Source organism: Andrographis paniculata, unplaced genomic scaffold (genome assembly GCF_009805555.1).
Source record: "Andrographis paniculata isolate CXL003 unplaced genomic scaffold, ASM980555v1 Contig33END, whole genome shotgun sequence".
Lineage (NCBI taxonomy): Eukaryota > Viridiplantae > Streptophyta > Magnoliopsida > Lamiales > Acanthaceae > Andrographis > Andrographis paniculata.
Window position 1 is genome coordinate 278,864 of NW_026137566.1, and position 26,902 is coordinate 305,765.

The window sequence follows — 26,902 nt, forward strand, 5'->3', positions numbered from 1 at the left end:
TATATATCACTAAATAATTACTCCCTCACTAAATAATTAATCCATCCATAGACATGGGAATTTGAGGTTATAATTAGTGAATAATTAACAATGTATTAGTAATAAAAATAATTTTAGATTAAAATTAAAATAACTAATTAGTTTAATTAAAATTTTTAAAAATATATATATAAATTAAAAATTTTAAAATAAAATTAAAGTTTACAAGTGAACAGACAAAAATGAAAAAGTGGGAGCGGCAAAAATGAATTAAAAACATGCACCGAATTTACAGCCACGTTAATGATTTTCTCTTCACAGCTTTCATAGGCCAAATAGGCAATGAGGTGATCAGTTAATTAGCCAGAAAAATTATACACTTTTTGCCCATGTGTGTTTAGTGATTATTAGTTGCTTAAAGTCCAAGATTAATTAAAGTTCGTCGTAATCTTTCTATTAAAAGTTTATGTTAACTTTTATTTAATTATACATTAAATTAATTAATTTTACAATTATATAATCTATTAATATTATCACTCATGAATATATATAATTACATCTTACAAAAGTAAACAAACTTTGTACTTTTTGTAATTTATGAATATGTATAATAATATACTTTTAATTTATAAAAAAGTTAAAAGTATTTTAGTATCACTGCTTAATTATTTTTACTCTAATAATAAATAGATATTTTTAGTAAGATATTAAAAATTAGTAAATATGGTACTTTCAATTGTGACGGAAAAAATATTATATTGTTTAGTGTTTTGGAAAATATATGAATGAGTTAATGAAATGTGAGAAAAAAAAAATAACGATATGTGTAACGTTGCACGATATAAAATAATAAGTGTGTAAAAGTTATTTGCTATAAATAAAAATTGTATATTTTCTGTAGACAAACAAAAAGTAAAAACAAATATAGATTTGATAGACGGATAAAATATATAAATGAGATAATATTGAATCTATTATCCTTTTTAAAAAAAATAAAATAAAATATTTTGTATTCGAATTTCAATTACTCTTTTAGCCCAAGCCCAATAGGAGCATGTTTGAGTCAAGCTCGAACAAGGAATACAAACTCAATCGACCCTATACCAACACTATACAATTTGGAACAATAACACATATAGCAAATTATGTATACACATCAATCTTACCAAATTAATTTTGTTTCAATTTTTGTCAAGGCCCCTAGCTAGACATTTTATTGCCATTGATGACATGCTTCCTCAATCCAGGGATGTGAATTTCTTGAAAATATTTTCTCCAATCTATTTTCATAACATCGACTTCAAAGTCGAGTTGCTCCTCTTCGGACATTTCTTGCAATAACTTTCGAGTGTTCTCTGTGTGAAACCTAATCAAAGAAAATAAATAAATTTTGTTTACATTTCGAAATTTTTGTAGTACTAATATGTTTGGAATTTTTTTAGATAACTTTATCATACCTTGCCGGGAAGAACCCTGCAAATTCATACATTTTGCACACTTTCTCGGCGTAGGCAGCCTTTGCTTTGATTCGACTTATCTTTTGCTCACTCTTTCGGGATATTTCCTCTCGTGTGTACTCAGAGAAGTCTTTGAAATTGTCAAAGAATTTTATTCTATCAACAGTTACATCCTCAGCTAAAGGTGTTGCGCTAAAGTACTCGTAGAGATATTCGAAGAAGTCTGAATAAGTCACGGGATTTAGCGCACTAGACGACACATGATAGACATTCAGTTGTGGCTTATTTACAGCTCCATGCTTCGCTATAGCCGCGATGGTTGCATTCGCCACAATATCCACCGGGATCTAAATAATCGATGTAAGAAAACCAATTGAGAAATTAAATCACATGTTTTTTTTGGCAAAATTGTAAATTTGACGGTAAGAGATTCTTGTTATGCTTACAATATCCATAGCCACTTGAGGATCTGCAAGAAAGGCTGGAAGCTGCCCTTTTCCATAGGAAATCATCACCGGATCGTACATCCTGAAATCAATGAATGGAAGAAACTATGTTGTTACACTCGACGTGACAATTTGAAATTTTTATGTTGTGTTAAATAATGATTGATAGATGTCCCTTATTCGATTAATTCGCCAAACTTATATACCTATTTCCTTGTATCCATCCGGGGGACGGATCTTTGTAGACACTCTCGATGACACTTGGCCTAATGATGAGCAACGGTATATCTTCTCGGATTTCATCGAGGACCATTTCCCCCATAGCTTTAGTCATATGATAAGGATTGTGCCATCCAAACAAGTCGGCTCTGCAAAGTAAATATCGAATTGTTTAGCATATATAATAGGCTTGGACTGTCTTGAAGTTGGATTCAAGCAATAGAGAAATAAAAGAAATTAAGTATGAAAAGAAGACTAAATTTTGGTACTAACCTCTCTTGGCCAAGTTTTCTCAAATATTTAGTTGTGTCGTAATCTGTGGAAGCGTCGGATGATTTAAAAGCCATGAGTATCTCATCGGATACATCTAGTCGAGGGATCGAAGAAAGGTTATCGCTGCTGTCTTTGCGTTTATTCTCTCCCATCATCACCGGCTCTTCGAGTATTATTCCTTCTTTTCTTCCATTTACAAAGGCTACAATACAATATGTTTAACATATATTAGACTTCAACCATCATAAATGGTAAATTATGCGCGCGCACACACATATATACACATATTTATACATATGTATATGTACTTGTCAAAAGTACATACCAGTTGAAATGTGTGTAAAGAGCTTGAGATTCTTGCATGTCTTGGCGAACCTCATTAGTCGTTGAGGCGCAATCACATTTGCATCGAGTAACAAGTCATACCTCTCGTTCAAAGTCGCGCTAGCTGCTGATCCTATTATAACATCTACATCTTTCCTGATCATGTTAATGGAGTTCGAATTCATCCCAAGATTCGGCTCGCAGATATTCCCAACAACTGGTATTAGAGTCGATCTTACAAATGCCTCCAAGGATGTCCCTTGCATCTCTCGAAGACCCTTGAACAATTCCGAATCTATTATCTAAATGTCAAAAAAGTTAAATTAATAAATATGAAAGAATAAAATTAAAATAAGTAGCCATGAAGAGTAACACAAAAAAAATAGAAATTTACTTCTTTGGTGATTCTATCAAACGCAGCCTCTTCATCTTCAGCCTTGATTAATAAATAGATTTTTCCCACTCCAGTTGATCTTAACATCTTCTCCAAAATCACTGAAATATTAAACATACATCATGTAAGATTAATGTAAAAAATTGTAAAGATTAGTGTTTGAAAAACTCGATGCTACCTTTCCCGACTAGACCAGTTGCGCCGGTGAGGAAAATGTTCTTTCCGGCGAAGAATTTAACAATGCCTATCCCTTCATTATAATCCTCGGAAACATCGAAACCGAATTGATCATGTTTAGGGAGCTCCAATTCAAGAGGGTGACAAGGAGAAGTGAAGTAGGAGTAGCCATTGTAAAGAACATCAGCTTTCCCACTCTCTTTCCTTTGTGAATATTTCAGATTCTTGTCATGAATGTTAGGGGAAAATGAGATGTTTGTTTGTGGGCTTAATCTTTTTGAAGAAATCTTTGTTGGAGGGCAGAAGAATGAAGTCATAGCTAGGGACATTTTCTTTTTGTTTTTTTGTTCGTTTCTTTTAACTGTTGGGATTAATGGAGATTATTGAAGGTTTTTTGCTTTGAGGGAATGGGATTTTGGTGTGGTTTATTGAATGATATCAAAGTGTTTTTATAGGAAGGGAAAGTAGTGTAGTGTAGATAAGATTGGAATTGGACATTTGAACACATGGAAAGAATTTGGAATTAATTATTTAATTCATCACAAACCACCCTATTAATAATAAATGGGTGGTTATGTGATGCCCTACGTCAGATGCTTCATTGATCTTTCTGTCTGCCAAATTATTTAAAAAACGTGATCCATATATACCTCCCCATGTGTTTATTTTCTAGTACTTGTGAACTATTTCTTCTTGCTTTATTTCTTGTTCCAAGATGTGACCTCAACACGTTGGAAAATAACAATATAGGACTACTGGCTCACCTCAAATATACGCGGAATTCAAATATAACAAGTTTTTACCATTAAAATTTTTTTTCCTCAAAAAATATCACATTAAATAATTTTTTATATTATATTACAAATATATTTTACATTCAAAATATCACATCAAATAACTATTCAAATTCAAATTTTTACTATTCAAAACTCCAAACCCAAAAACTAAAACCCACAAACAAATACAACATAGGTTTCCGATATTTTGGAAACATTAAAGAATTTAACAAACACTGAAAAATGCTATTTTCGTTCGATAAATTTATGTGAGTTTTCTTGTACACGTAGACTAAAAAATAATAATATTTTAATATTAAAGTGGCAAGTAAAAAATAAAATTAAGGTTTATAGAAAATTTGTTAATGAATGAATAGAAAAGTAGTGGGGTGTGTGAAAAAATAATGACAAATTATTATCATTTGTTAAAATAGAAGTAATAAAATTGTGAATGAATAGAGTATTTTACTATAAATTTCAGATCGTGCATAAGTTTAATGGACGGTAAAAAAAAATAATACTAACATAATTTTAGTGAAGGAAAATAGTATGTGATTTCAAGTAAATATTAAATATGATAGGTTTGTAGAAAAATGACTAATGTCTTTAAATATATATGTACGTGTGGTAATAGATGGCAAATAAAATAAATAAAATTTTTATTTTAAAATTTTGAAGTTTTGAAATATTTAAAACATAATAATAATAATAATTTGAATATTTGATTTAATATTTATGAAACAAAATTTTGAAAATTTAAATCTACCGTAGAGGAATATAATAGGATCAAAAGTGATTTTCATATATGGGTAAGTAGAACCTAATTATGTATTTTTAGGGAGAATTTGCAATGAATAGTACAAAGTAAATAAATTTGAAAAATAAAATAAAATAGTAAGTATATATTATAAATCGTGTAAAAATTAAATTAAATATATAAGTAATAGAGTCAATTATTAATATCATGTCAGTCAACGCATTTAACATAATTATATTTGAATTAATAAAAAATAAAAGATGTATGATTTTATTTAATTTAGTATCGATCAATGTAAACATTAAATAATACAAGACAATAATACTTTGCCTCAATTTTTTATGTTTGATTTATCTAATGCATATTCGATTTATTATTTCTTCAGAAAAAGTTTCAGACATTTTGATGACAAATTTTCAATTTAATTTTTTACGAATGTTTTGTAAAAATAACATGACAATCGCATCGCGCGCGTGTCATTTTTTTCGATTTCTTAGTTCCGATTTAGGAATTTTAAATTGGAATTAGCAAGGGATACTAGAAAAAATTGAAAAATATAACTTTCATTTATACCAAACTATCATTTTTGTCTCTTATATTTTTATGTCGTTAATAAAATATATTATACATGTTTGCAAAACTCGTTGTTTCTATCATCCGACCGCACGTCATTTTTATACAACGGTTGTTCTACGCACAACTGAAAGACATAAATTATGACTTTTGCAAATGTGTAAAATATATTTTACTAACGAGATAAACAAAAGATGAAAGTGATAATTAGGTATATATTAAGAATATTTTTTGCGATTTTCCCGAATATACTACATCATAATAAGTGACCTCGTAAAAGAAAAATTAAATCTCTTCTTCGACCTTACTTGCAATGGATTTATATGATACAAATCAAGAAAAAACACAATGTAAATAAAGTATCTTTATAAGAATTTTTATTAAAATTTGTGTTTAAATATTTGAGCACACAATTGAATAAAAAGGGAGTATTATTTCCTGAAAAATATAAATAAAGTAAAATATGTGCTTTAAAACATTTTCAAAGTGTATGATTGGACATCGACAAGTTGTTTGGGGTGGGAGGGAAGAATATTAAATGTTCTTAGACAACGCTATTAGGACACGAGATTTTTAAAAAATTTAACTTTTTATGATTAGACCGTAATTTCTTCCAAGTGTATATAAATTGAAAATATGGAGACAATATTACTATTTTCAAAAGTTTACTATTATTTATTTTATTTTTTTTGAAGAGATTAAATACTAGGAAATTAAGGAAAGAGTGGATATATTTTGTCGTCCACAAATAATTAACGTATTTTTTTTATTTATCTAATAACTATGGATATTAAAATATTAATATAATCATTTGAAAATTAATAACTTGACAGGTTGGAGATCATGGTTGTGATTTTTCAATCTATTCAATAAAACATTTGAATTTAATCTCGTGAATTTAGAGATAAACCACAATGAAATCGAAGTGAATTAAATGCTGAAAAAAAATATATTGAAATTGAAAGTATGGAAAGAATTAAAACTGAAATTTAAATTAATGCATAATTGGAAGAAAATTGCAGGAATTAAAATTAAATCAAATATTGGGAAATGTATAAAAATATTAGAAATATAATAAAATATACAAATTTAAACATATAGACATAAAAATAAAAATAATAAGAACACACAAAATATTACTCTATCATATCTTCTTAATTTTACATAATTCACAAAAATATATAAAATCATACAATTAAATAAACACACTAAAACATACAAATAAATAATTTAAAAATTAATGTAAAAATCATTTATTTAAAAAATAATTATAAAATAAATTTTTATTTAAAATTTTATTTTATATATTCTAATAATAATAATAATAATAAATAATAGTATATATATATATACATAGATTATTGTGTGTGTTGCACCCTTCCCTTATTGATCCATATACATACATACATATCTGCAAATGCAAATCATCATCTCAATTCCTGCTAGCAAAATGTGCTGGATTTTCTGAGCCAGTTCCTCTGCACTCAGCTGGCATTCAATTACCAAGAAATAACACATTATAACTAAATTATGGTTGCAATGTACTGGTAATTGCAGGAATTGCTAATTCTTGTTTTGCAACGGCAGGAAATGCTGCTGCTACTATCCCTACTAGTTGTACTAAATTGGCAAATACTTGAGAAACTAAGACAGAGACGATGATGGCAGTGAGTATTGATTCGGATATGCATAAAGAATCAACATCAATCAAGGTCAATTCATTCTCCCGGTCGATCGATCACTGGAGAAACCAACCAACCAACCAACCGCATTCTGCTACATCAGAAAGAAAAGGTACACCCTGATGACCAGAGCGCAGCAGTAGCAGTAGCAGTTGCAGGCTTTGTGGACAGATGAAAGAAAAGGATATGATAGAGATTTTTATAGGGAAATGCGAGAGCGTACTGAGAAGATGAGAGTGAGAGATAGGTCCTTTGAGAGAGATCTAGAATCCAAAAAAGCTATCTGTTGGTTGTGTTGATAGAATCCAAGAAAGACCCAAGAATTCAAGAAAGAGGTGCAGAGAGAGAGAGCAATTTCGATAGGATAGCTAAGGATGACATGAAAGAGACAACAAAGCATCTATCTATCTATCTATCTATTTGTAGATGATTGCAGATTTCACGGGCAAGGTTTAGGTTTGCCTCGCATCAGCTCCCTCATCCTGTTGAACGCAAGCAGGAGGGATGAGGATCGATGTTGACAGACGATTGCCAGACATGGCCAAAAGATAGAGAAAGGCGAACATCTCCTCCACCAAATTAGGCCCTGCCTGCCTGCGAACTCCACCTCCACTTCCACTTCACCGACTATCTCTATCTATCTATCTATCTATCTATCTATTATACAAATAATCCCCAAATTAAACCAAATATTTATAGGGATTGTCATATATTACCGTTACTTAATATAAGGTAATATTACCATAATTATAATTTATTAAATCTTTTTAGTTTTATTTTATTATAACTTATCATATTTACTATATTTTCAAATTTTTAAATATTTTCAATTTTATTTTATTTTAAAATTTTTTAAATATTTTTAGTTTTATTTTATGTTATAACTTACCATATTTACTATATTTTCAATATTTTCAGTTTTATTTTATTTTAACAAATTATTAAATATTTTCAATTTTATTTTATTTTAACAAATTATTAAATATTTTTAGTTTTATATTATTTTATAACTTACCATATTTATTATATTTTCAAATTATTAAATATTTTAACAAATTATTAAATATTTTTAGTTTTATTTTATAACTTACCATATTTATTATATTTTCAAATTATTAAATATTTTCAGTTTTATTTTATTTTATAACTACTATAATTCAATTCTATTTATATATATATAAAGACTTATTCTAACTTACCATATTTAAATCAATCAAACATTATATTAATTCTCTATCTCTATCTATATCTTTTTTATTACTATACATGTGTAAAAGCAATTTATTGGTTGGATTTTCTATTTGTGCCTTCAAAATAATTACATTCAATTATATTAATTAATAATGCATGCAAATCCCGCGATATAAAAATAATCCTAACTCTATATGCAATATGATAAAATAATCCAATTTATTGGTTGGATTTTCTATTTGTGCTATCAAAATAATTACATCCAATTATATTAATTAATAATGCATGCAAGTCCCGGGACGTAAAAATAATCCTAACTCTATATGCAATATGATAAAATAAATGCAATGCATAAATATAAAAGAGAGAAGTACGAAAAACTCCCTGTTTTGTTTTCGGTAGTTTGCTCATCCGGCCGCTCCCCCCAAAAGCTGTACCTACAAACTAAAAACATCACTAGAAAACGTCAATTAAATATATATTCGAATGCATTCACAACATCAAACAAACAAACAAACAAACAACAATAATGCAAAATCAATTAGGTTTTAGAGAGCCACAAAAACTAATATCTATCTATCGATCGATTACACAAATGGTTTAGGAAAGAAGTATAAACAAAATAATACCCTGCTCTTTTCTTCTATCTCTATCTTATACACAACAAACTGTCTGCACTCATCTCGTGATCACAAAATTCAGATCCACTCAGTAATGATAATGGCTGTTTTCTTGATTGGACAGCAACGAATAATATATATATATATAATCCACACTCCAATCAAAAATCAAAAATTAAAAATCAAGAATCAAAAATCAAAAATCAAAATCACATTAATTACCAAATTAGGCCCTGCCTGGGGCTTATGACCACGGCTTCCGAATGCGCTGCTTCTTGGCCTCGCAAGATTTGCTGCAGTTCCTGGATTTAATCCACCACGCCGCCGATTATGGACGTCTGCTCGCCGCCTTAATATATATATATATACATCCATCATTTTGTTAGTTAATCAGCATCTGATAATCCCCAAAATCCCCCAATTAAACCTCGTAAACCCTAAATTAGTTAATTAATTAAATACTTACTCGCTTGACGGCATGAGAGAACGAAAGACGGCGAGATGGTCGTTCATTTGCTTCCGGCGGTTTTTCCCCACCGCGCAATTGCTCCCAAGCACCGACCACACCACGCAAGAAAATTAAACCAAAAGAATTTGATAAAATAAAATATTAAACCAAATATTTAAAAGAATTGTGATATGACCGTTAGTTAATACAAGGTAATATTACCATATTTATTATATTTTAAAATTATTAAATATATATTTTCAGTTATATATATTTTTTATTTTATTTTATAATTTACTACTACTATAATTCAATTCAATTCAATTAATTTTTTTTTTTAAAAAAAAAAAAGATTTATTCCAACTCAGCATATTTAAATAAATAAATGTAAATATACATACGGAATATATTTTACCATTTTCCCATAAGGTAAAATTCAATTTAGAAACCAAATTATTCATACTCGCTAAAAATGAACTTTTAGAAACCAACGTCCATTTTATTCATATGAATAATTTTACTAATTCTTTTAAGTTTTTTCAGAATTTTGGATCATATCATTCATGACAAAAGAACGTAAAAATATTTGTTGATTCAGTTTGATTAATTAATATAATTTATGTCTAAGAGCGGCTACGCCAAATATTTGAATTAGAATTGTCAGATTATTAAAAAAATACAAGGTCAAACTCTAACACGCACATTAATGTATTGTACGGACTATAAAAAAAATTTCAGGGGTGTGCCCCCGAACCCCAACAGAGTCGGAAGGTCTTGTATTTGGTCTTATAGTCTATTTAAATGAATATGTATCATTTATTTAAATACTTTGAAATCAACTAACATACTTACATTTATCTATATATATATTATGAAGTCAATCAACAAGTCTCTGTAATCAAAGTGACTTCACTTCATATATAGATAAATTTGAAGGGATGTGCATCTTTTATTCATATATATATATATATATATATATTATGAAGTGATTATCTTATCTAACCATTTAAGTTTTTAAATAAAATGATCGATAATGAAATCCCGAAAAAATCATAAAAGATCACAAGATTAAATAGAATGCATCTTATTTCTGCAATTAAACACAACAAATAATAAATTAAAACGTACTGTAACTGAAAGGAATTATGAAATTGGAATTGTATATTTGAACACATGAAAAATAATAATTTGGAAAATAATAGCGATAGGGACAACTAAAAATTAGACATAATATGAAATATAAAACACTATTTTCAAATAAATATATTAGATCAAATTATTGTAGGATTTATATATTTCCCTTTCGGATGGTTTATTCGGAAAAGTGATAATATATAGTAAAAACTGGTGTTTGTTTGTGGGTTTTCAAACCGAAATGTACTATTTACTTAATTATTAATTTTTTTTCTTTAAAAAACATCATCAACTTTGTGTTTTTTTTTTTAATTATTTTTTATATTAGCTAAAATTAGTTTTATATTATATCACATCAATATTTACTTATATCATATTAAATAACTATTTCAATTCAAAATTATACTATTTAAAATCTTAAACTCAAAAACCCGCAAACAAACAACCCATTAAAAATATATATTCACTACATCCAGTTACAAAGTATATATATTTCTATTCTGACGTCCACTTACAAAGTAAATATTTTATTAAATATCTCATTTTTTTTTCCACAAATACCCTTACTTTACATCGCATCATTACTTTTACCCCAAAAAGTAAGGGCAAAAATGTCATTACACCACTTTTAACTATCCACTATAGTTAAAAAACTATTATTTTTTAAATACCGCGTCAAAAATAAATGTTTACTTTCTATGTGAACTATGTGGACGGAGGGAGTATTTAGTCGAGTGTTTCCAAATTTTACTATTTGGACTCGGCGTTTTTTCACTACATTTTTTTTTCTTTCACAAAATATCTCATTAAACATTATTTTTTACCTAATCCAAATCAATTTTTTTTCCAAACTCACCAAAATCAAAAGAAACACATTCTAAATTTTCAATTATATTCATATTTAATATATATAAAAGTAGTCAATAATATATTCCTTTCAAATGGTTTATTTGCATTAAAAGGTACGGGACAATACTGTTTTCATGAATGATTTCCATGGTAGCTAGCTTTCAAATCAAATTGATGAGCATTTATTTCTTTTTCTAAATAATTGATTGTAAAAATTATGAAAAATTGGCCGCAATGTTTTGCATGCCAAGTTGAAGATGTTTATTCTCTCGTCTAAAATTATTATTTTTTTAATATTTTTTTCCTTCTAATTCAAAATATTTTTTTATATTTATTTTTTTATAATAAATTAAGAAATAATAGTATTTTAATAGTTAAAACAATGTAAGATTGTTTTAACATTTTTGTCTTTGTAAATACAAATTAAATAAATATTTTTGTAAAAGTGAAGGGTATTTTGATATTTATATATGGATTACTTTTATCATAAAAAAAAAAAAAAATTGATACTTTTAAATAAGATAGACGAAAATAGTTAAAATAGTATATTGAGTTGAATCCAAAAAAAATTGTGTTTGTTTGGGGGTTTGGATTTTGAGTTGGGATTTGAATAGTAAAAATTTTGAATTTGAATAGTTGTATGATGTGATGTTTTGAATGTAAAATTGATTTTTAGTATAATTAAAAAAATAAAAAATAGGTATTTGATTTGATTTTTTAGGGGGGAAAAAATTAGATGAATAGTGGATTTAAAATTGAGCAAAAGACTTGTGGACTAAAAAATAAGTCATAAGTATTTTTATTTTTTTTTCTAATGTAGAAATGTTAAATTGAGCTTTCAATTCTCCTTAAATATATTATTATATTTAATTTTTCAATTTTTTAAAACTATTATTATACATGTGTAAAAAGTACAATCGATAATTGTGTATACGCAAGAATATATCTTACAACATATCAGTGAAACATTTTTTTTCTTGCTTCAACTCTTGCTAGACATTTTCATGCCATTGATGACATGCTTTCTCAATCCAGGGATGTGAATTTCTTGAAAATATTTTCTCCAGTCTATTTTCATTACGTCGACTTCAAAGTCGAGTCGCTCCTCTTCAGACATCTCTTGCAATAACTTTTGCATGTTTCCGGTGTGAAACCTAATAAAAGAAGGGGAATAACAAAAATGTTGTTTATATTCGAAAAATTCGAAAGCATTAAGAGGAGAGGGATACATATTTTTGATAAAAATTTATTTTACCTTGCCGGGAAGAATCCTGCAAATTCATACATTTTGCACACTTGCGCGGCGTAGGCAGCCTTGGCTTTGCATCGACTTAACTTTTGTCCACTTTGTCGGGATATTGCCTCTCTCGTATACTCAGAGAAGTCCTTGAAATTGTCGAAAAAACTTATTTTTTCAACTGTTGCATCCTCGACTAAAGGTGTGGCACTAAAATACTCGTGGAGATATTCGAAGAAGTCTGAATAAGTCACGGGATTCAGCGCACTTGATGACACATGGTAGACACTCAGTTGTGGCTTATTCACAGCTCCATGCTTCGCTATAGCCGCAATGGTTGCATTCGCCACAATATCCACCGGAATCTAAACATACACACATCCATGTAAGAAAATCAATAGAGAATATAAATCACACTTTTTTTTGTAGTATCCTAAATTTAATGGTAAGAGATTCCTGTTATGCTTACAATATCCATAGCCACTTGAGGATCTGCAAAGAATGCTGGAAGCTGCCCTTTTCCATAGGAAATCATCACCGGATCGTACATCCTGAAATCGATCATTTGAAAATTTTTTATGTTATGTTAAATAGTGGTTGATAAATTACAAATCATTCAAAAGATTTAAAACAATACCTATTTCCTTGTATCCATCCGGGGGACGGATCTTTGTAGACACTCTCGATGACGCTTGGCCTAATGATGAGCAACGGTATATCTTCTCGGATTTCATCGAGGACCATTTCCCCCATAGCTTTAGTCATATGATAAGGATTGTGCCATCCAAACAAGTCGGCTCTGCAAAGTAAATATCGAATTGTTTAGCATATATAATAGGCTTGGACTGTCTTGAAGTTGGATTCAAGCCATAGAGAAATAAAAGAAATTAAGTATGAAAAGAAGACTAAATTTTGGTACTAACCTCTCTTGGCCAAGTTTTTTCAAATATTTAGTTGTGTCGTAATCTGTGGAAGCCTCGGATGATTTAAAAGCCATGAGTATCTCATCGGATACATCTAGTCGAGGGATCGAAGAAAGGTTATCGCTGCTGTCTTTGCGTTTATTCTCTCCCATCATCACCGGCTCTTCGAGTATTATTCCTTCTTTTCTTCCATTTACAAAGGCTGCAATACAATATGTTTAACATATATTAGACTTCAACCATCATAAATGGTAAATTATGCGCGCGCGCACACACATATACACATATTTATACATATGTATATGTACTTGTCACAAGTACATACCAGTTGAAATGTGTGTAAAGAGCTTGAGATTCTTGCATGTCTTGGCGAACCTCATTAGTCGTTGAGGCGCAATCACATTCGCATCGAGTAACAAGTCGTACCTAAAACCATCCAACGCAAAATATTTATTTAAGATCAAAGTCTTTTATTGTACTACAATTGTTGTTTATTGATCAAATAAAGGCTTACCTCTCATTCAATGTCGCGCTAGCTGCCGATCCAATTATAACATCTACATCTTTCCTGATCATCTTAACAGAGTCAGAGTCCATCCCAAGATTCGGCTCGCAAATATTCCCAACAACCGGTATCAATGTTGATCTTACAAATGCTTCCAAGGATGTCCCATGCATATCTCGAAGACCCTCAAACAAGTCGGAGTCGATTATCTAAGTGTCAAGAAAGTAGAAATTTATATTAGCTCATATAAAAACTAATAATTTTTCTTAAAGATTAACGCAGAAATGAAAACTTACTTCTTTGGTAATTCTGTCAAACGCAGCCTCTTTATCTTCAGCCTTGATTAATAAATAGATTTTTCCCACTCCAGTTGATCTTAACATCTTCTCCAAAATCACTGAAATATTAAGCATATATCATGTAAGATTAATGTCAGAAATTGTAAGGATTAGTGTTTGAAAAACTCGATGCTACCTTTCCCGACTAGACCAGTTGCGCCGGTGAGGAAAATGTTTTTTCCGGCGAAGAATTCAACGATTCCTATCCCTCCATTATAATCCTCGACAACATCGAAATCGAATTGATCATATTTAGGGAGCTCCAATTCAAGAGGATGACAAGGAGAAGTGAAGTAGGAGTAGCCATTGTAAAGAACAGCAGCTTTCCCACTCTCTTTCCTTTGTGAATATTTCAAATTATTGTCATGAATGTTAGGGAAAAATGAGATATTTGTTTGTGGGCTTAATTTTTTTGAAGAAATATTTGTTGGAGGGCAGAAGAATGAAGTCTGAGTTAGGGACATTTTCTTTTGGTTTTGATGGTTGGGATCAATGGAGATTAGTGAAGTTCTTTTTGCTTTGGTGTGGTATTGCTAAAGGATATGAAAGTGTATTTATAGGAAGAGAAGTGGTGAAGATAAGATTGGAATTTGGATATTAATTTAATTTTAATACATGGAAATAATTTGAAATTAATTATTATTTTTTGTTTATAACGTCCATGACTTAATTCATTACTACGGACAAATTAATTTAATTAATTGGGTGGTTGACTGATATCTACTTCACATGTTACATTGCTTTTTTCTTGCTTAAAACATTATCCACACATGTTTTATTTTGTATCTGTGAATTATTATTTTATTTTTTTATTGTTTCTTGATGTGACCCAACGCGTTGGAAAATAACATGAAAATTTGACCATTAGTGCTAATTATCACATCTATCAAATAGACAGTAATTAAAGTTTGTTATTCAAGAACCACATTATCTTATAGGACCATAAATAACTACATAATCTTGCTATTTATTGGACTGAAAGGTTTTGTTACTTTGCATCATTCTCAATCAAAATTTACTTTTGTCTGGTACAGTAAGAGATGGTCTCGTGTGCTGTGAGGATGGACTCGTGACCGTGAAGTTATTAGTTTGTCATATAATTCGTCTAATGTGACTTGTTTTGTCGATCAGTTTGCAGGCTATTAGATTCGGTAGAATATTTATCAAGAAGGCATCTGGAGGTAGCGATTGCAAATTCCTACATTATAAAATAATTAATAATAAAAAAATAAAAATAAATAAAAATTACTATTGTCTCATTATATTTAGCAAAAGAAAACAAATATAAGTATTTTAATAATATTTTTATATTTCCGAATAACTAACAATATATATAAGTGTCCACGTTAATCCTCGTGCCCCTTTGTGATTATATGTACATATATATATATATATATGCTTGCATAAATTCAGAATATATATATATGGAATTATGTATAATTTACATAATCGATGAGTTGTAAGTTTCACTTGAGTTTTATATCAGTGCCGTCTCAAATTTTTTTGGAGCTTTGGGCAAAAATAAATTATAGACTCTATAAATACATGATTAAAATGTATTTTCAAAATAATATCTCAGATTGGCATCGACTGGACAAGAGGTTGAACGTGCCGTCTCGACAATGTCAATTTGAGAAAAAAAGAAAAATAAATAAAAGACAGTATGTCCGAAAGTTCGAAAAGCGAGAAGGACTAAAAGAGGATAAAAGAGATAAGAGAGAAGATGAGGCAAATTTGATCTGAGTTGATGGCCGTAATACGACAAAGTGTGAGGTAAAGAAGTATAGATGACCATTAAATTTGAAAAGACATAGTTAGAAATAAAGAGTTAGAAAAAAATATATATGATTATAGTTTAAATTTTAATTTTTTAAAATTTAATAATAATTATGATAATATTTTAAGATATGAGCACTCTATTAATTAGGGGACTGAACAGTTGATGTCGCCTCTAATTTTACAAGATCATGTGTTAGTATTGCATCATTTAAAAAAAAAGTAAAAAAAATTAAAAAAAAATTGAAAAAAGAAATCATCAGCATTATTTATTTTATTTTTTACATTTAATAAATAGTTATATTAAAAACCTCACAATGTTTATTTATATATAATACTAGACCATATGCCATAACATATACTGATTTTGAAATGGTTAAAATTCACTTAATTTCTAAAACAACTTTGGGAGAAGAAGCTATTGACATCATCTACTTTATTTCTTTTTCATTAATAAAATGTTATATTAGACATTTATAATATTTTTTTCGATTAAATATATAATCATCTGCATAGTAGATAATTATTATTAGTCATATTTCTTTGAAATTTTATTCGAACTTTTTCCTAACTATAAATATTTTATACAATAAATAGAATATAAGTGTTGTGTACATTTTTTTAAATAAAATATACGAATGAATTATGTAACTAACTATATTATTTATTTAATATATATTGTTAAATGAAAAATACCCTATTACTTGTTTTGGTACGTGGTCAAAACTCTCATCCTTGTTGTTGTCATTGTAAGGAATCAAATAAAGCAATGTTGACCCATCAGGTTGTTGCAACAATCTCTCAGCAATCCTAATATGTTTTTGTTTGTTCTCGATCTAAGGTTGCACAAGACGAAATGAATGATTTTGAGTGATCAACTTGTCATCGGAATTATACAAATATACTTCATATCATTTATGTGCAAAAGAAATTTAATAAATTTGTCTTGCATGCAATGCATGGTTTTTGTTTTGTATACCTAGGAGTGTGTTTTTTTATTGTTAGTGGGGTTTTGAGAGATTTGTTTAGGGAAAAAATATTGTTGGATGCTCTCAACCTTACTCATTCTTTTCTTCATGTTCTGAGCGAGTGTTTGTTACTTTAATATGCCGGAAAGTTCATCAGAAGGAGGAGTTATTAGAGTTTCGATCGGGAGAAATGTCTAGATTCTGAGCAGCCCGGATGCGGTAATTGTCAGTATGAACTTGTGACTACCTAAACCTATGGAGGAATTTTTCAAGGTAAATCGTTATGGATGTATGGGTTAAAGGTATTGGTATCTCCGGATGTAAGATAATTTATAATCGAACCGAGTTAACAAACTATTGTCTCATTTACTGCTTTAAATTTCTATATTCACTATGTTAGAGTAGGTTGTTATAAATACGATATAACTACGCTTGAACAGTTGCAAATATTTTAAGTATTAAGAGGAATTTTGGTGCAACAGTATCTATTTCCCAATATATATATATATATATATTTAAAAATGTGAAGGTTTAAAACGTTTTAAAATGATATGATTGATTGAGCATCAACAAGTTGTCTGCGTCAGATGTAGCAATAATAAATGCTCTTTAACAACATTATCAGGACATCTCACTTTTATTTACTTTTCGATCGTGCAAGAAACATATCGCAATAGGAGTTTGTTTTGGGAGAAATATATATATATATATATATATTGTACATGCGTGTTTTTATTTTAATCGGTTATGTTTAATTAAGGTAAAAACAAGATTTTCTTGGAAAAATTATTCAAAAAATTCTTCTTATGTTAAGAATTTTTTTGGGTTAATATTTAATTTATCTATTAAAAAATAATTAGTCAATCAATATAGGTGTGACTTTATATTAATATTCATATTCGTGATAATCAGTTAGGGTTTCGGAAAATCTGGGTACCTTTTCTGTTTTCAGTGTGGAGGTTGGACATTTATTTAAAAAATATTCGATATGATATTTTATAGAAAAAATATTTTTTCAAGGGGATAATTAGTTTTGTTTTTAGAAAATCTTACGTATTTTTAAGGTATATCGATGTCTTCAAGCAAGTTGAAGGTTCCTAGGTGATTTCAAATATGACCATGGCTCGCTTTAAGTGGCTTCTAGGCATTCTCATAAATGTGAAATTCAAGAGAATCCGTTTACACAGATCGATCTAAATGGATCTATATTTGAAACGCTGTTAAGTTAGAAATTTTTCTGTAGATGAATAGTGAAAATGCTACTCCCTCCGTCCGCAAAAATTAGAATATTTGGGTTCGGCAAGAAGATTAAGAAAAATAAATATATTATTGAAAAAGTGATAAAAGTAAAAAAAGTAGCCGAGGATATTTTTAAAAAGTAAATTAGAAATTAAAAAAAAATAAAGAGATAATATAATAAAGATAGAGTGGCATTTATTATAAATAAGTGTTGAATGGAGGATATTCGTCTTTGCCAAAATTAGTAATTGAGTAAATTTAGCGACAGACTAAAAAGAAAAATGAAATAAATTTAGCAGACGAAGGGAGTATTAGATAGAAAACACAATCAAACAAGACCCTAGTTTTTCATTTGTAAATAGTTTTACCGAATAAAAATACTGTATCTTTAATTGTCAAATATTCTCTTATTCATCGATCTATGTTCATGCATTAGCATCACCTTTGCACTTGCGCCACATTTGTCGTTGCTTCGCCCTCCTTCATTATTTTATTCCACTCGTCATTCTATTAATTTTCTTAGTAGCAATCGATTGTTTTCATGTTAGCTATCAATGGTACGTATGACTTGTGGCGACAAAGATCATTTGACCATTTCTTTTTTTACTTTCCTTTGTTCTTTTTTGTACAATTATAGGTCGATTATAGCACATTTAATAGTTTGAATAATGCATAATTGATGAAGATGGACTTATTGCTACAAAGAATATGACGACACAGAAAATTGTGGCTCTTTTCTTGAATATTGTAAGCTATGATTTAAACAACACCGAAATTGCTATAAACGGTTGAAAGTTGTATTCATAAAAAAATAATAGCTAGACAATTCGGCATTATATTTATTTTAAAATAGTTATTTTATGGAATTAGGTTGTAATTATTTTGTTACATCCATTGAATTAAGTTTTTTATTTGAGTTTATTCAGTCTTGTATCACATCTCCTTAATTTCATTATTAATAATATATAATTCTGAAATTTTACAAAATATAAAAGCTTCTAATTAAACAATAAATGAAAAAAACAAAAAACGAAAAAAATCATCCCGCAAGGGATATTAAAAGGTAGAAATATTTTCCAATAAAAAAATTTTATTTTTATTTTGATACTCATGAATTTCATGAAAGTATACCTTTTAGACAAACCTGATTAAATGTTATTTAAGTAAGATGTATAATTAGGGCACAACATGGAGCATTTATTAATTAATTCAAAGTTCAAGCTAACTGTAGTAGATAGAGAGATAAAGACAAAGTCGCATAAGTAATAGTATATATATAATGTGTACATTATTTTATTTTATTTTTTCAAAAATATTGTATCAAATATTTTTGTTATCTCGTAAAAAATCAAATCAAATACTCGATTTTTATACATTCTTACTCAACTGCAGAACTTAGATTTCAACAACATTTTTCAAGTTACAACCAAATGCACCCAAAGTACTCTTTTTCTTACAACGAAACGCAATATCTATAAAATTAATACCAAGAAAGTTAGGGTTTGTTTGGTTTGCATCTCAAACCAATTTTTTTACTATACAATGTGCAAGAATTTTTATAAAAAAAAAATACTATACTTTTCGATCATAAAAAAAAAATATGTTCACTTTTTTCATGCGTTTGTCATAAAAAAAAATATGCTTTATCTTTTTTTTAGTAAAAAACTATACTATTTTTATATTTTTAACCATTTTAAAATTTTTTTACTATAAAAAATATAAATAAATAAAAAGTACACACTTTATTAATTAAAACAGCTCCCCAAACTAAATGAGCATATTTTTACATGGCGAAGGTAATATTATTTTTCTCACAAAAATATAATATCAAAATTCTATTTAAATTTAATCTCAAACCAAAACACAAACAGAACAAACCCTTATACACAACTAATGAATAGATAGTTGAAATAATTTTTCATCAAATTATATATATATATATATATATCAAAATCACCAACTAACCACTACCAGTTTTTAGATAAATCAAAGTATAGTTTTTAATAAATATTTCAATGCATATTTCCATGCTATTAATAAATATTTCAATGCATTTTTTTGCCGCGTTAGCCAAATTTTTCACACATCTCTTGTAATAACTACTACTATTATAATAGAAGGCAAAGCAATGTATAATCAAAGTTCGATATACGTAGGTTCGCCTAGTATGATTTTTCCGTCGGGTCTGGTTTACAAAGTATTAAGTTCGGCCGGAGGTTTACCCAGTGCGCATTTTTGGTTAGCGGCTGCGGGTTCTCACGTCATCCAAAAAAAAAAAAAGTTCGATATATGTAGAGTTGAATATTGTCTTGAGTAGGTGTATATACATATACGTGTGTGCTTTAAATGATCATTATTGTTCCATTGGAGAAACGATGGACTAAAGCCTAAAGGGGTCATTGTGTTTCACGTGCACAAATAGACGACATTTCGTAGACACATCGTAATTTTTTATACTTCACGATTAATATATCTTTGATTATATTTGCGATCTAGTAAAGAGATTGTAAGTTTTGAAAAATTTTACAATGATGTGATAAGTTGATACGATGGGTGTTTTATTTTGAGTAATTTGATTGGATTATTTTATCAATCATTGTCACTTGTTTACTTTAGATGATTAACCCTCGAGATTAATCAAAGTCTATCTTTTTTATCAAGGAGACTTAATTTATTCTCAAATAATATTTGTACTGAAAGTCTATATTATTTTGTATTTAATCAAGAAAATAAATATAATGTTAATTAATTTTATAATTGTATAATTTATTGATATAATCATAACTATAATTATAATATTATCCTACTAAGTAAACACACTATGGTATTATATAAAGTATTTCATATATGTATTCCATTTAGAGGACTTACTGAAAAATAAATTGTTCGCCAAGCCAATTTTCGGATTGCAATTCCACATAAATAATTAATTTTTATATAAAAATTATTTTAATTGTGAAATATATAAATTTATTAAAATCAACATAAAATAAAAAATATAAATATTATTAATTTATTTTTTTATTAAAATTACATTATATAAATTTTATACTAAAAATAAATTAAATTTATTGAAAATTATAAATATAATGAACTAATCGATAACTAACATAATAATATATACACGAAAAATTTATTATTTTATATTTTACATCATTTTCAATTAAAAAAAAACTATTTATATATTTTAATAAAAATATATTATTTTTTAAATCTAACTGTAATAAAAATAAATATTTTTATAACACTTTTACAATTTTCAATAACTAATAACAAAAAATTTTAAACATTCTAAACTCAAAAAAACATAATTGAATATATTAGAAATAAGAATAAAATAAAAATGTCCTCAATTTTCATTTTACGTATAAACAGCTAATATCAAACGGTTGTTTTACCAAACATTTTAATACAAACAGCTAATCGAATCAGCTAATCAAACAAGCTAATTTAATCAGCTAACAGCTATCAGCTAATTGCCAAACACGCCCTAAATCATAAAATATTTCTTTTGATGAATAAAATCACCGGTAGCACGTGTCACCATTCACGAAAGGTGGATCCGCCCCTGCTGATGGTAATTATATGAATTGAGATTATCAAAAAAGAGAGAATTTGCCTATCAAATATCCGATGTAATTCTTTTAAGAAAAAAATAAAGTTCGGGAACCTTGAAGCCAAAATAAATTAGGTTTTAAAAAAAAAATCGAAAAATTTTCAAATATACATATATTACACAATCAAAATTTTTGTATCGCGCCATTTCACTCTTTTCGTGAATTTATTTATAGATCAATGAAGCGAAACATGAAGCCCTTACCATGATGCATGCATAAATAATTGATCATGAAGGAAATTCTATGGTAAATAAATTGGTTTATGAGAAAATATCATTTTTTGTAACGAGATTTTTTCGTCTTTAAATTCACTTTTTCCGTTACTAATGATATTAGAGACGGAATTAATGATGGAATTACGTTAGCTACGTGATCTTTAGTGACGGAATTCCGTTACAAATATACTATTTTTTTTGTAGTGATTGTAGCAAACACACAAATTTTAATAAATTGAATAGCAATTTATTGCCTTTCATTGTCATTTAATCACTATACATTTCCATTGCTTTGCTAGCCTATTTGAAAGAATGGTTTACAAAAATACAAAAAGAGACTACAATTATCATTTCTAATCGATAAAAATATTTTTATGCTCTTTGATATTCATTTTCATCGACTTGATTATGTCTCCGACTCTAACTCTGTTTCTGACTCCGTCAATTCGCCTCTACCATATACTTCACAAACTTCTCCGGCAATATAAACTCCACGGCGCATGGCCTCAACAGCCGCATCTTGCAATAAAACAGACAATTGGGATGTGTAGTTATTTCTCCCTCGCCTAAATTTGTGAAAATTATAGAGCTGGCGACCGAGGGTAATGGCTTCGTAAGTCATTTTTAATCCGTGCGTCGATGAGAAAGAGTCGGCTGCCTTCTCCACTTTTTCGAACGAAATTTTGATTGGAGGGCAGAAAAATGAGGGTTGAATTAGAATCATAGTTCTTTTCAATTGATGAGAAGTTTAGATTTTTTTGAGTGATGAAGTAAGAAGATCGAACTGAAGTGTCTTGTTCTGTGTGTTGCATATTCGTCTGAGGTATATATAGAGAGAGAGAATGAAGTGTGAGAAACAGTTGGAGTTAAGTGGTCCTAATATTTCATGTCAAAGGGTCGATTGTACTTATTTGACTAAGAGAATTAGTTGAAAGATTTTTGTGGTTCAAATTTGTGAACGTGTAATTAAAATTAGATCACCTGTAAACGTGTGAATAATATTAGGGTTTCAGCTTCATCTAAAAACGTGTACAAATATATATATATATATATATATAAAAGTATTAGTTCGACTTTATTAAGTTCTACATTCTATTTCTTACAGTAGTATCTTTATAAGGCAGTCGTTTCTTTTAAAAATAAATAAAAGCTATGTAACAATTTTCAAATAGATACATTTGATATAAATTTTGATGAAAAAGATGTTCTAATTGGCATTTTTTTTTTTTTTTTCATTATGAATTTTTTGGTCTACGAAATGAGCGAATCATCACCTCAAGGAATTGTAATAAACATATATAAATATTTCAATGCATATTTCCTCATGGTCAAATTGTTGATACATCTCCTATAAATATTTTTTATTTGTCTTCCAAATTTATATTCATATTTTTTTATTATCATAAAAAAATATTTTCATTTTTTTCGATAAAAAATATTACTTTTTTTTTACTATATATAAAAAAAAAAAAAATTATTATTATATGACCATAAGTTTCGATGATATAGAAAACACTATTCAATGTACTAAAAGACAAAAAACAATTAAAAAAAAAAAAATCAAAGCTCCATATAAACATGCTGAAAAATGTATGAGTAGATAAGCATAATTATCATTACTCATTAATGTTGTCCATCCCACTTGAACAAACGATGGCCTAAAAGGTGCTTCACATGCACAAATAGGAATTTTTCAAAGAAAATTTCTGTTTAGAAGTAAATTTTTATGGTTTATACATTATTCATAAATTTCAAAAAAATATATTACATCTAATACAATTTTTTGCGGAAAACAGCATACTCCCTCTGTCTTTAATCAAAGTATTCTTTTTATAATTTTTATTTCTCTCAGTTAAAAGTATTTCTTTCACATTTTAGTAAAAATAACAATACACTAATACAAAAATACTTTTAACTTTTTATTTAAATTATAAATATATCATTACACATATAATTACTTTATACATTAAGTTAAATGACAAAATATCAAAACATCTTATACATTTTCATTAATCAAGAAAATACTATTATTTCATAATAAAAATTTCAAAAGTGTCGTACATTCGAGTAAAATGAAGAAGTATTACTCATTTCATCCGCTTAAATTATGTCACAATTTCTTTTTGCACAAAATCGCATATTAATATGATAAAATTCTAATATTACATGTCACCCTTAATTTTAGTATATATCACATGTTTAAAAAAAATACAAGGCATACTATTAACTAAATTGAACATGTCTTTTTATGCCATAAAATCATTTTATTTAAATTGTCTGAAAGAATGGTTCACACTAATACCAAATCATACAATAAATATCATTTCCAATCGATCATTTCATTTCCTCGAGCTAGCTTCCTATATGCATCGACTTGACTCCGACTCTTGTTGCGGAAAATTTAGGAAATCAAGAAAGGGCAAACAATAACACAAAAATTTGGTTACTCAGTTCGATTAGAATGATTTACGTCTGAGTGTGCTGTCGAGTCAGAAATTTTACTAGAAAATACATAGAGCACATGTTAAAATCAGAGTACATGTCTATTTATAATTTAATTATGTCAATAACATCTCAAGCATATATCTAATCTAAGATATAATATTCATATCATATTTAAATCATATCTTTAGATTTTTTTAGGATATAATCGGGTTTTATATCTCAACAACTTTACAACTCTGACTCTGGCTCTACCCATTCGCCTCTAGCATACACTTCACAAAATTCTCCGGCGACATAAACACCACGGCGCACAGTCTCAATTGTCGCATCTTGCAATAAAACGGACAATTGGGATGTGTAGCTATTATTCTCTCGCTTAAATTTGTGAAAATTGTATAGCTGGCGACCGAGTGTGATGGCTTCGTAAGGCATTTTTGATCCATGCGTCGATGAGAAAGAATCGGACGCCTTATGTAATATACACACTTATAAATTTATATATTACGAAATTAATTTTAAATTTTTTATGTAATATAAAATTTAATGTAGTGTTTGTAATTTTTTTTAGGGTAAACTGTTTTTTTAGTCCCGTAACTGGACCCTCTTATCATTTTAGTCCCGTAAGTGGAGCATGTTGCAAATTAGTCCCATAAGTGAAAAAATTTCGCTGTTTTAGTCCTCCGGCGCCGGAGACGCCCGCGTGGCTCGCCGGAGGTGACGTGTCCGCCAGGTGTCGCTGACCTGGCGGACACGTGGATTTTTTTTTTTCATTTTTTTAATTTTTTTAATTTTATTTGTTTTTTTTATTCTTTTTATTTGGTCTAATTAAAAAAATTAAAAAAATTTAAAAAATGAAAAAAATAAATAAATCCACGTGTCCGCCAGGTGTCGCTGACCTGGCGGACATGTCATCTCCGGCGAGCCACGCGGGCGTCTCCGGCGCCGTAGGACTAAAACAGCGAAATTTTTTCACTTATGGGACTAGTTTGCGACAGGCTCCACTTAAGGGACTAAAATGATAAAGGAGTTCAGTTACGGGACTAAAATGATAAAGGAGTTCAGTTACGGGACTAAAAAAACAGTTTATTTTTTTTTTTTATGATAATACTAATTTTAATAATTATGATTTTCAAAATAGTATTATTTTCAATGTCAATATTTGTAAAATATTTAATTTGATCTGAGTGTTTATTTATTTTTAACAAGTATACATCTTAATGACCTATGTTCTCTTTAATGACACTTTTAATTATTATTTAAATGTGACACATGATTATTATATTTTTCATTTAGGTTTCTATACAACGCGCTAGAAGTGACACTTGATTTCTCCATTGTCCCGTGGCCTTATATAACAATAGTAATTCCAATTTTTTATCAACATACTCAAGATAAATAAACAGTACCAATTACTTATAAATAAATATTTATTTTGGAAAAAAAAAATTTATATTTCAAGTTTTTCTTCCTCATTTTTTTTGTTCGGTATTTTTTTTGTCATATCGAATTCCATCTTATCTTGTAAGAAATTTGACTCGAACCTAATCTAATGTTTCCTCCGTCCCATTTCAAAGTATCATTTCTACTATATTATTATTTTTTTTTTAAGTAAAAGTAATCATACATTAATACCAAAATATTTTTAATTTTTATTTAAATTACAAACATACCATTACATATACATTTATTTTTTTATATGACAAAAATATCAAATCTTCTTACACATTTTCACTTATTAATAAAATATTACTCCATCCTCCTAATATAATAGTCTTGTTTACCATTTTTGTCCGTCCCAAAACAATAGTCTTATTTCCATAAATAATCATATCACCGTTAAACTATTTTACTTTTTCATTAGTATTACACAATTGCCACTACTTTTTACACTAGTATACTCACAAGGGAAAAAAAAAGTCATTTATCCTTATTTTTTACCGACTACCAATATAATATCTATATTCCTTAAATTTCGTGCTCAATCCAACGAGACTATACTTTTAGGACGGATAAAATATTATATTTTTTAATCTACTATAAAACTCTAAACAGTCATTTCCAAAAGGAACAGAGGGACTATTAAAATGAAAATGATGAGTTATTTAGCCATGAAAGAAACATTAGTTATTTGATTGGAAATAACTAAACACTTATTTTTAATTTGAATTTTGAAAAATAAAATTTTAAATAACATAAAAGTAATAAAAAGAATTATTTATAACAAATGAAGCAGGTATATGGCTTTGCTTACTTGACAATTATATTCAATTTTCTTTTACTATTTTAATTTATTGTTACAATTATCTGTAAAAATATATTTATTTGTTTTGTAAAATATTA

General features: G+C 28.2%; 1 protein-coding gene and 1 long non-coding RNA gene across 4 annotated transcripts; both read right to left on the reverse strand.

Moving 5' to 3' along the window:
- Window positions 1-972: 972 nt before the first annotated feature.
- Window positions 973-14,838, reverse strand: LOC127248275 (fatty acyl-CoA reductase 2, chloroplastic-like). 3 transcript variants are annotated; one of them, XM_051270549.1, is made up of 9 exons: window positions 14,439-14,837; window positions 14,261-14,361; window positions 13,974-14,173; window positions 13,785-13,885; window positions 13,460-13,661; window positions 13,174-13,335; window positions 13,006-13,087; window positions 12,555-12,901; window positions 12,142-12,453 (listed from the first exon to the last, which is right to left on the reverse strand). In XM_051270549.1, exons 1-9 carry the CDS (start codon window positions 14,764-14,766, stop codon window positions 12,282-12,284), a joined length of 1,695 nt encoding a protein of 564 aa, XP_051126506.1. In that variant the 5' UTR covers window positions 14,767-14,837; the 3' UTR covers window positions 12,142-12,281. The 3 variants fall into 3 exon arrangements, with proteins under 3 accessions (XP_051126508.1, XP_051126507.1, XP_051126506.1); XM_051270551.1 differs by lacking the exons at window positions 12,142-12,453; window positions 12,555-12,901; window positions 13,006-13,087; ... (3 more) ...; window positions 13,974-14,173; window positions 14,261-14,361 and adding exons at window positions 973-1,345; window positions 1,437-1,783; window positions 1,883-1,964; ... (2 more) ...; window positions 2,700-3,000; window positions 3,093-3,193 and having other exon boundaries at window positions 14,439-14,838; XM_051270550.1 differs by lacking the exons at window positions 12,142-12,453; window positions 12,555-12,901; window positions 13,006-13,087; ... (4 more) ...; window positions 14,261-14,361; window positions 14,439-14,837 and adding exons at window positions 973-1,345; window positions 1,437-1,783; window positions 1,883-1,964; ... (3 more) ...; window positions 3,093-3,193; window positions 3,271-3,695.
- On the reverse strand, window positions 8,333-9,471 carry LOC127248277 (uncharacterized). Its single transcript, XR_007838051.1, has 3 exons — window positions 9,335-9,471; window positions 9,091-9,217; window positions 8,333-8,692 (listed from the first exon to the last, which is right to left on the reverse strand). It is a non-coding gene; the product is annotated as an uncharacterized LOC127248277 (long non-coding RNA).
- Window positions 14,839-26,902: the final 12,064 nt, after the last annotated feature.